Source organism: Mercurialis annua, linkage group LG7, assembly GCF_937616625.2.
Source record: "Mercurialis annua linkage group LG7, ddMerAnnu1.2, whole genome shotgun sequence".
NCBI lineage: Eukaryota > Viridiplantae > Streptophyta > Magnoliopsida > Malpighiales > Euphorbiaceae > Mercurialis > Mercurialis annua.
The window spans coordinates 41,358,874-41,371,275 of NC_065576.1; the positions used below are offsets into that span (position 1 = coordinate 41,358,874).

Genomic DNA, 12,402 nt, shown 5'->3' on the forward strand with positions numbered 1-12,402 from the left:
TTATTATTAAAAGACAAAAGGTATAAAAAGACTCATAATTTTTATAAAAATGCAGATCAGCTTTTTTATTTTTTGGGTCCAATTAAACCTCGTTATTTTTAAATAGAACAAATAACCCTTTTATCCAACACTATTAAAAGAATAATTATACAACGCAACGGTTGCGCCACGTTATTCATGCAACAAACCAATGAGACTTAGCCATGTGCAAATGTTTAATGATAAAAAAATAAGTGATAAATAAAGATTTCTTATCGTAAAGTCTTATTAACTTGTTGTAAAAATGACGTGGCACATTCGTTGTATGGGATAAATACTCCTATTTGAAACACTCGTTAATGGCTGACATGTCTCTCAAAATCATATAGGAAAAAATTTAAAAATAATTTTAATGTTTAAAATATTTAACAAAAATTTGAAGAAGTAAGTGTCATAAAAGTAAGTTAAAAGGGTTTATTTGTTCGATTTCAAAACAACGAGAGTTTAATTCTTCAACTTTAAAAGCATAAGGGCTTAATTGTGCCTAAAAAAAGTAAAAAAACTGATATGTACTTTTAAACAAAAATTGAAAGTTTTTTTTGTACCTTTTGCCTTTTTCAAATGTCAATTAGTTTGTTTGCCCTAGAATATTTCAGCTGTGTTATTTTTAAATTGAACAAAGAATCACTTTACCCTCTAAATTTGGCACAAAGTATCAAAATGTCAATTACATATATCGTTTAGTATTTCAATTTATATTCACTATGGATCATTTTTATCGTGAACTTTGCAAGAGAGTGAGATTTACACTTTCTGGTTTTCAAGATGATTTTTTTCCTTTCAAGGTGGTTTTTAATAAAAAAAAGTTTAAACTGATCCTATTTTTTAAAACTAAAGTAAAAAATTAACAAACTAAAGCTAAATGAACATAATATATATCGAAAAAATTAGATTTCCTTAGAGTTGATACAATTATTGGCAGAGCCCAAAAAGAGAAATGAAGACAAAAGTTGGATTCTTTGATAATTAGTACTACATTTTACCAATAAATACTCCCAATCTCCCGTGGGACTTTATGTCTCTCGAACAATCTTTTTTGACACTGTTCTCATTCAAGGGAGCCTTCACCTTGTCTATCGCTTGTCTTGATGCATATATAGTAACAGATCATTCATACTGTATTTTAGAATCTAACAATTTTTTAAATTTCAATAGTTATTAATTCATTAATTTCTTTAAAATTGTCGGCTCCCAAATTTCTAAACTGGCATTTAATTTCAAAAAATTAAAACAAAAAGAGGAATATGATATTAAACATATTACTAGTTGGCTAAATAATAGTCGTGAATGGAAAAGAAATATGTTCTGGGAGAAATTTACTCTCTCATATGTCAATCGCGGTCTCGATTTTAAATTAATCAAAATTTTCGGACATAATGGGATATCGTACCATGTAAAAGTAATTGGTTTGCAAGACCATAAGATGCATTAACAAGAATGTTTTAGGTAAATCAAGTTTATCATATAAAATTATAAATTATTTATTTGGAGTGTGACATGTGACACATGATATAATTATTTATAAATTATTAGTTATTGATTAATTTATTTAGTTTGTTTAGAAATAACATGCCTTTAATTAATTGGTAGTTGTAAATAATTGTATTACGTGTCATATTTTAAATGAATAGTTCATAATTCTACACGATAGATTTGGTTCACGTAAAAATGGTTTTGAAGAAATATGATATAAGAGGAGAAATTCTGAGTAAATTAAAAGTAATTTGAGAATCAATAATTTCATACAATGTTAAAGACTGATCTAATGAATTTGGAAGGATCTTAATTATACAAGTGTTGAATTGAATCAAAACAGAAGCCATTTTTGAACACTAGAGAGGTCAATATTTCTCCTCTTCTGTTCATTTCTTTTGACTTGAACGAAGTTTTGAATGCATTGTCCAGCCTTTCAAAAATTAATAGATAACATAAATTTTACATGTATGATTAGTTGGATCAAATTATTTAATTATAAAATTGTTTGAATATATGTATTTGGATAATTGGGGGAATTGGAAAATGAAGGGAGCGTGATTGAGAGAAAAAATTGGATGGTGAATATAATAGATTATTCAATATAAAACTAATAAATTTATATATTCATATTTTTAACTAAAATGATAAAAATGTTTTTAAAATAAAGTGTAATAATTTAATTTGAAAATTTTAACCCACAATTTAAATTTATTCTCATAATTTATTTTTATAGTTGATAATTTAGTTTTTAATTCCATTAATTATTATTTCATACAATTAAAGTTTTATTTCAGGTTAGAAAGAAATACAGAGTTAAGCGAGTTACGATTTAGGAATATATATGTCTGAAAATAGGTTAAAAGTAAAAATTTGATAGACTTGTTACAAATTATAAAATTAACATATCAGATTATCATAATTTTTAAATATTTTTATTATTTTTATCAAAAACATCAATATAAAAAATCATTTTGCAAAAAACTAATACTAAATAAATAATATTATATACCAATAAATTAATATAATTGAAATAATATGCTCGTTCAACAACATTGTTTTTTAAGATAGTGATTTCATATTGTTCCACAAAATGCCAAAATTCTCCCTCCATAAATGACAAAATAAAAAATTAAGTAATAATACAAACAGAGAGTGCTCGTCCTATTTCATTATTTGTTCAAGGTCATGATAAATTAACAGATTTTTATTAAAATATAAATTTACAGCTTGTATTGAGAACACAGTATGGTTTACATTTAAAATTAATGATAAATTACAGTAAATAAATAGGCACCACAAATTGTATATTATAGGAGTAAGTGACATAAAAAAATCACAAATTATATATGTTTATCTTTGTTATTAGTCCACTCTCATAACAAATTACTCTATAAATAAATCCAAAGTCTCATTCAATAGATTTAGCCAACAGATATGATTAAGACAAAGGCAAAGCAAAAGTTTTTCATAGATTTGTTGGCCTTGCATATGCCGTTAATTATGAAACATTTGGACGGTCGAAAATTTATAGTATATGCTTTTTAGGGTAATTTTGATGATATAAAACTAATTGTCAAACCCATTTCTTTTGGATACTAAGCATTTACTTCTCACTCGTCAGCCAGTTGATGTTCCTCTTCATTAATGTTGTTATTTTTTTTTTTTTTTGAGTTAATGTCAAAAAAAATCACCAACTTTATATTTTTTTATTTTAAATATATAATCTAAATTTTTTTATTTTCATGCATGAACTATCACTTTTTTTCAAATGCATGCACAGTGCTGAGTTGGCACTTATTAATTGATGTAAAATGACCTCCACCTCAGCGAATCACACCAATAGAGCTGTGACACCTCAGCACCGTGCATGAACTTGAGCAAAAGTGTTAATTCATACATGAAAATAAGAAAATTTAAATTGCGTGATTAAAATGAGAAAACGTGTAAAATTGGTGAATTTTTATGATATTGACCCTATTTTTTTACCGTCCTATACATCAATATAATCATATCCAACATTAATTTCTCATATATCTAATGTCTTTAAAAATCAAATCTTTTCTATCTTTTATATATTTATACAAAACTTTTAAAATTTCTCTAATATTTTTATTTTTTTCATTCAATTTAATTATATCAATTTTTCACCTTAGTACAATACCAATTTACTTTATTTATTTTTTTGTTCATTTTTAGTTTTAAATTTAATTTTATCTTCAATCATAAAAAATTAGAGAATTTTAAAATTAAATCTTAACATTATTTTCAATTTCTTTGAATTAGGAGTTAAATTTTTTAATTCTAAAAAATAATCTCGTTAATCAAAGAGTTAGTATATAAATTCAACTGAAATTTGAGACAATTCAATTAATTAAAAGAATGAATAGAACTATAATAAAACTATCAAATTGAGATAAATTTATAAACTTTAAAAGTTTTAAATATTTTTTTTTAAAATAGACTTTTTTTGGCAATCATGAGGTCTTTTCTTGTTATATATGTTAATGAAGTTGAGTTAGATACTAAACTTTTTATTCAGTTTTAAATTAATTATTAAATTTTACTTCTTTTAAATGATTAAATTTCAATTTTTTTTATAATGAAAAATCATTCTCTTAATTGAGACTGAATTTTACTTGTATGATATTCGAAAAGGGTACATTAGAATTACGTGACAACCGCATCATAACCACGTCATACTTACATTGCAACCAAATTACTCATCGGTTACCACATAAGTAAAATTGAGTCTAAATTGAGAAACAAATTTCTTTGTAGCTGTAGAAATTATATAGAATTTTAATAGTTAAAAAGTATAAATAAATTATTGATTTTAAAAACTTAAACCTAGTTAACCCCTAATATATAATAATTAAAACAAATAATATAACGGTTTTTATTCTTTATATTTAAAGAAAGTAAAATGCTCAAATTGTTTTGATATTGACATTTCCAGATAATGATTAACAGTGGTCCTAGGAACAACTAATTACTTAGTTTAATTCCATAAAAGGAAAAATACTTGTGTGAACCAAGTTCGACACGTAGGATTATGAACTATCCATTTATTGTGTGACACGTGGCGTAATTAATATGAACAACCAATCATTAAATGACCTATTAATTGGAGGTTTTTTTATTTAAAACATAAGACTATTTAATGATTGGTTGTTCATATTAATTACGCCACGTGTCATATTTTTAATGGATAGTTCATAATCCTACATGGTGAACTTGGTTCACACAAGAATTTCTCCCATAAAAGAAATATATAGACATCCATATTTGTATATTATGTCCACTTGTTCATTTGTATATTTAGAAATAAATCTTTTAGATGCTCAAGTTGGTTAATAATTTGAGATTTGATAGATAAGTATTGTATTTCAATTTTCAACTACTTTAATGTTTTAGCTAGCTAGACATTAGATTAGATTGCAATAATTGATCCAAATTTCTGATTTTTAAAGAAACTTTATATGTATAATTCCAACTTTACAAAGATCCAAAACATATAATTGACAAATAAAACTTAACCCTACCACCACCACCACCACCCCTACCACCACCACCACCACCACCACCTTCTTCCACCACCACCCATCAAGAAAAGTAGCTTAACACTTAGTTCTTGTTTTGTTTACAAGTAAAAAGATCAAGAAAATCAAGAAAATAAAAAGATCAAGAAAATCATCACTAAAGAACAAAAAATAATGAACATAATCAAGAACTCCGATCACCACCATGGATTTATCGGACTTCCGTCGCAAGATGAGCTTAAAAGCTCCTCTAAGAACTCCGCTCCTAAATCTTGAAACACCACCACATTATTTTGCTGCGTTCTGTTACTATTATTAACGGCTTTAACCTCCTTCACTTTACTACTCTTCTTGCCACCGTTAACCGACGACTTCCGTCTCATGGAGTGGCGTCTCTTTAAAGCAATCACCGGCGAACAACCGTCGTCGCATCTATACTTAATCTCTTGAAGTGATTCCTTAACCACGTCCACCGGAAAGTTCATAATAGCCATTGAACCTCTCATAGAAAATGCTGCTTGATCATAAGCTAAAGCCGCAGCTTCCGCACTATCAAACGTTCCTAACCAAACCCTAATTCCATTTCTTGTCGAGTCTCTAATCTCCGCCGCGTATTTTCCCCACGGCCTCTTCCTTACTCCTCTGAATGATTTCTCCTTCTTCGAGGTTGAAACTTCTTCTACTTCCTCTTCTTTTACGGCAACTCCTCCGCCGCCGCTTGTCGAGTTTGACTCCGATGACTGAATTTTGTGTTCCGATGATGTGGAGGAGGAGGAGGATGATGATAGAACATGAAAGAGAATCATTTGTTCGGAGTCGTTGGAATCGAGAGGAAATGAATTGGGGAATTGATCGTCGTAAATATTTTGAAGTTGGTGATCTAGTTCCCATGAGAAATTAGATTGTAAGGAATCAAAAGAAAAAAGTTGTGCTTCCATTGTTGTGTGTTGATATTTCTTTTACTTTAGAGTTTTTGTGTTGTTGGTTTTGGTCTTCACAAAGTTTCATTACCTAACTAACCCCTTTATATAGTGCAAAAAAGTTTGATAAATAATGTATGTGGATAAACAAATAGATTTAAGTTTAAAAAATAGAGAAACATTGGTAATTGAATATTGAACAAGAATTTAAAATCTGTTCACTATTTATCTTTATTTATAAGAAGCACTGTTAAATATTACTACCAAGACATCTTTGACCTAAATCTATAACAGAGTCGGGCGGTCTCTGTATAGTAAACCAACTCCAACAATTTTTCATATGATTTTTACTTTTTTTACTGTACATATAGAATTTCACTATTTGTATTTTTTTAAAATGTTCTTTTATAATTTTCCAATTTTATAAATTATTTATTTATTTATTTATTTCATTAATTTTAATTTGGTTTAATCATGCAAAATGACTTTTTTAATTTATTTATTTTTAGAACTTTCAAAATCTTATATCATTTCCAATTTCACTATCTTTCTAAATTAGGATTTTATGTTTAAAAAAATTCCAAAGGATGTATATTTAACACATAATTTTAATTTTTAATAATTTTTAAATTTTTAAGACTTGTTTAAACTACAAGTCTAATATGAAAAATATATAAATCTTTTTCAATGTGAAAAAACTTCAATAAAAACGTAGGTATAATTAAAATTGAAAATAAGAAATCAGATAAAATTGACACTTTTAAATTTTTTGGATATATATATAAAAAAAGGTCAAAAGATTGAATACTTTTTTGGATGATGAGGCCAATTAATTTCTACAATTATATCATATAATAAAATATATATTAAATATTACGGTTTTGTAATGTTATTATTATATTGCTGTATCAACGATTTATAAAAATAAAAGGTTATTGAAATCTACAAAAATCTACATATTTTATAAATTAATAATATTAAAATCTATAAGAATAATTTAGTAAATTAGACAAATAATCATATGCTAATATTACAAATAATAATAGCAATAATAATTGATTTTTCTGATTAAGTACAATTTAATTATTTTATATTGTTATATAAATAAAAATTTAAAATTAAAATTATTTTATTTAAATTCATATTATTTTATTTAATATAAATTAATTATTTTAAGTTTTGAATGAATATTTAAAAATAGTTTAAATTTTAATATAAATTGTTAAGATAATAAAATAGCGTAGTATTAATGATAGTAGTACAAAAGTAATATAATATTTCTCTAAATATTAGAGAGAAAATTTATGGTTGAAAAAAAAATTATTTTCATTTTGCATAAAATTGCTTTAAAATAGTAAAAATTAGAACGACCTAAAAAATTATAATAATAATGTTGTTTGTCTGTTATGTTATAATTAATAATTTATATGAAAAATAAATAAAATCGTTATATTTAAAATTTCAATTTGTTATTAATGTAATCTCATTCAATAATTATACCAATGTTTTTTTTTAAATCCTTGGTGTTGTATATCACTGAATAAATAGCAACTAGTATAAAATATCAACAAAAAAAGAAAAAAAATAGCTATTATTTTCAATTCATACTTGAAATTTCTAGAGGTGATTTCAGTAGAAATTCAACCAAAGAAAATTAAGACTCGTCAAAAAAACAAAAGGAAATTGGACTATATAATGCAAATAACATTTAATAGATACCACATAATGAAATTAATTAGTGTTTGTGGTGGGTCCGCAATCGCCCACGTGAGTCAAATGACGCAAGGCGGCGAGGTTGGACCCAGGACTTTGATTATTTCTTACATCATCAAATTTGCTTACGTCATAAATGTTAATTGATGATGTGGCAGCATCTCTATACATACACGATGCCCATATTTGCCCTGTAACCTCGGACAGTTCCTTTGACAGTTGAAATTAAAATTCACAGTCAAACTCCCCGTTTTTACTCAATTTTATGAAATTTTTCCCTCCATCTATATAATTTTATTTTATTATATTTGAAAACTTATCTAATTAATTTTATTTATTTAACATTTTTATATTTCTAATTTATTTTCTTTTTTACTTGAACGCTTGGCTTAATTGCGAAGTTCTTCAGTATATGAGGTTGGGAATTCGATCCGGGATATTTTCAGGCTGTGATTTGTCTGTATGAAAAATGAATAAAAATACTAAAAAATACTCGTATATAATAAATTTATTTCTGTCAAAAGAAACATTCTTTTTTTTTGAGAAATAAATTTCAATTATTATTTGCTTTTAGCAAAACTAAAACAGAGAAACAGATTGTAAGTCGAACCATGCTTAATTTTGGTAAGATAAATCTTAAGTTTCCTAATTTGTATAGAATAAATATGGATGTACAAATTTTGGTGCTTGATAATAATCGATTAATGTCAAATCAAATGCTACTATTCCTCTAATTAATTCGACAAGCTTGGCCATAAATTTTGTCTCTTTTTTTGGAAAATATGGAAATAATAGCAAACTGACCAACAAAAGCTACAGTAGTGAAGTAGATATTTAAATGTATCCAAACTCGCAGAGGAGATATTTAGTCGGAGTTGATCGGAGACGTAATTCTCTTTTTTCAAAAAATATTTAGTTCCATACTCTCGTCTTTATTGATATGAAAAACTTTTTTTCTTATAATTCGTCTCGTTATAAAAATTTCTTCTACGCTGCAAAACTGAATGTATCAATGTATGAAGCACAATGTGTGACTCTTATTTTATATGCCTCATTGTCTGCTAAATACTTTAGGTTACGGGTTTGATATATCCCCCATTTTTAACTTTTTACTACTATAAACAGTTTTTTAGTGCTGGATTTTAGTGATAAATTGGTTGCTAATTTATAAACTAGTAACAGTTTTATGACAATTTAGCGACATAATTATATAAAAATATAACTATATATTACCGGGGATAGATTTATGATAGATTAGCATGCATATTTTAATAGTGAAAAAATTTATCACTGAATTTATTATTAAACATATTTTGAAAATTGGCGTCAAAATTAGCATAAGAAATTTTTCATGGATTTAGAATCCGTCCTTATATTTATCAATAATCACCCTTGAAACTTCTTTTTATAATAATTTGAGCTTTTTTTTGTATTACAATTAAATTTTCTTAAACTAGTGATTTATCCAAAACTAATAACATTCAGTTGCCAGTGCGGCCTAATCTGAGTAGGCAGGTTCTTCAAATGCACTTTCGAGGTTTTGATCTTTTAAATTTCAGTATAACTAGTTGTTTAAGCCGATTTAAAATCACATCTCTAATATTAACGATTAACCTAGTTAGATTCTATTTCAGAAAAAAAATCAATTAATTTAGGTATAATCAATTTTCAGGTCCCTGTATTTTTTACTTTTTATTTACTTAGCCTCTGATCTATTTTTCTTCTTTAGTTAATCCCTGTATATTTTACTTCTTTTTAATTTAATCCCTGTATTTCTATTTTTATTTACTTAGTCCATGCACAAATAAAAAAAAAGTATTTATTTAGTCCATTTTAAAGATTCAGTGACCTGAAGATGGGTTAAGCCATTATCTACCTATTTGTTAATATTAAGTGAACTTTTGGATGATTTATATGGAATGTAATGTACACAATTGGTACATTAGAAGACTTGTAATTCATAAGGGTAATGACAACTTCATAAAGCAAAAATATTCACAAGTAAAATCAGACAAATTTCAAAATATAATAATTATGTGGTCTAAAAACAATAATGCAAATTTCACATGGAAACAATTGGAAATAGGATTCATGTGAAGACAGAGCCTACAAGTATTTAGAATCACTAGGCAACTTAAAAGAATTTTACTCCTGGTTTCTTGTGACAAATCTGAACACCCATATAAAATAGACACGAGGGGTCACCAAATTAAATTCGGAAAATTATTTTGAGAAGACGTGAGCATGCTTACGATGATACGATGATGCGTATATTTCTCAACACATTAAATAAATTATTTTAAAAAAAACTCTGCCATTTCAATCAATTAAAAAAATAGATTCATACAATATAATACATATTATAAGCTTACATGCTCAGAATTTATATGCATATAAAAAATTACAATTAGCAAATTGATTAAAAATTTAGTGATATCCCCTAACTAAAAAAATTAAAAGTCGTACAATTTTTACGGTTTGACAAATTTTTTATGTTTAAAGATATTAAACTGTAAGTATTATCAAATTATAAGGAAAATTGAATCAAGCTAGTCTCTAATTCTTGATCGAATCAGTTGAATTAGTCGTCCGATTCGGTTTTAAAATACTGATATAATTAGGAACTTTATTTACCATATAAGATGAGAATCAACTCAGAAACACACTCTGTTATTATGAATAGCAAATGTATAAATGAGTGATAGGAACCCGTGGTTTTGATTCAGCCCCCAATTTTGAGTTCTTGAAAAAAGTAATTATTGATTTTGTTTTTGAAGACAAATTATTTTGAATTGATGGGTTTAATTTCTTGAAAGTCTTCTAAAACAAAATAATGGTTTCTGCATGATTGATACGAGGGCCAATATAAACTTTTAGCATGTTATGCTAAGTTCGTTTTAAGAAAAATAATTATTACCTCATTAAATTAGGTATAATATACTTTTTTGTTATTTTTTTTATGTTTAAATATTACATAATTATTCCATTATGAGAATGTTTAAGTAAACTAAAATTGATATTAAGCAAAAATAATAAAATTCAAACTTTTAAAGAAAAAAATTACAACAATTTTGTTGTTGCAATAGAATGTCATGCAATTAGTATTTGCGATTAGAATAACTAATAAAATCATACTTCAAATGAATTGAAGCATAATTGAAGCAAATTAATAAAAATTACCAGTATGTTTTTTTCTTTTATTGTAGTATTCATTTTTTTTCTTTTTAGATCGCACCCTTCTAAAAATAATAAACTCAATAAGCCAAATGACAATTTATAAAATTGTGTCAATTGACCCATCAAATAAGTTTACAAGAGAGTAACGTGAGATTAACATTTTACAGTTCTCGGTTGCTCTTAAAATTATAATATTACATCCACTTATCAATATTTGCTCTTATTTTCGGATGAAAGAACGAAAGGTTTACCAATAATCCTATAAAAATGACGGATCTCATAAATTTAGGTTTATTTAATTGATTACAGATTTTTTATATTTATAAATATATTTTTTGTCAAAGGTTAATTTTTTTATTAATAATAACAAAAATTAGTTCTCCAACAAATTGAAAGAACTATTTTAAGATAATGATGAGAACTGTAAATATAGTTGTAAATATAATCATCAAATAGGGCTTTTCTAACCATAAAAAAGGTTATCCAAATGCATACATAATTCAAATATTGAAACTACGATTTTAAAATCGCTCGATCCATGGAACTTCAGTCTTTCAAATCTCGTTTTTAATGTAGATTTGAAAGTTGTCATCTTTAATATCTAGAATTTTTTAAGCATTTAAGTTGAGAGGGTCCTCAATGTGGAGTTTAATTAGAAAAATAAATAAATATTGAGAGGATGGATAAGGTGGTTTTTCGGCCAAAATGCTAAAACCATCTCCTTAAAACTATGAGTTTGATTGTGATTTTAGAGAGGATGGAGAGAATTTATCTTTTTCTCTCGAGGTAAGTCTTTTCAATGTTATATGCATGGGTACAGTAACGGGATGATGGTGGCCGGTTGCGTCCTTCTGTCGGCCACATACTTTATAGAAAATAGCGAGTGGCTAGATCACCTGCTATAAACAAGAATGGAATTATATATCCTTAACTTTGGATAAACTTCAGCTCCGGTTAGAATCATAATAATTTTTCAAAATATAAATATATTTTTTTAAAAAATTGAAATAAGTTAATTGTGCATTTAGAGTTAGATAGAGATTAAATCCGAATTAATGGAAAATCATAGGTGAATTAGAAATTAGTTTAAAATAAAAAAAAATATGAACTAGTCACTTATTATAAGACATACAACATCCTATTGACCGCACTGTTGACAACCATTGACTGTCGGATTTTTGACGGATCTGTGCCTACGGACTTTTTAAAAATCCAATTTTATGCCCGTTTGGAAATTAATTCCAAATTTGTGACTGGGACCATCCAATCTGCGATATTACCCGATCCGCAATTTAATATCGCGGATTGGGTTAATTACTCAGTTCAGATTGCATTCAATTTTCGACTGTTGGAAGCTGTGCTTCCAACGGTCAACAGATTCCCTGCCAATAGCAAGGAATCTGTTAATGCCATCCGCGATTTAAAATCGCGGATGGCATTAAAGTAAGGTTAATCAGAGATTAACCTTACTTAATATGATCTGCGAAATTATTTCGCGGATCAGCACCTAATCCGCGATTTTAAATCGCGGATTAGGT

The 12,402-nt window shown here is 26.6% G+C and overlaps 1 protein-coding gene across 1 annotated transcript; it reads right to left on the reverse strand.

Moving 5' to 3' along the window:
• Window positions 1-4,945: 4,945 nt before the first annotated feature.
• Window positions 4,946-6,043, reverse strand: LOC126656059 (ethylene-response factor C3). Its single transcript, XM_050350520.2, has one exon. The coding sequence runs from the start codon at window positions 5,990-5,992 to the stop codon at window positions 5,252-5,254; it is 741 nt and encodes a 246-aa protein (XP_050206477.1). The 5' UTR covers window positions 5,993-6,043; the 3' UTR covers window positions 4,946-5,251.
• Window positions 6,044-12,402: the final 6,359 nt, after the last annotated feature.

Coding starts and splice junctions, on each gene's coding strand:
- LOC126656059 (XM_050350520.2), bottom strand. CDS start 5,992: ATGGAAGCACAACTTTTTTCTTTTGATTCCTTACAATCTAATTTCTCA.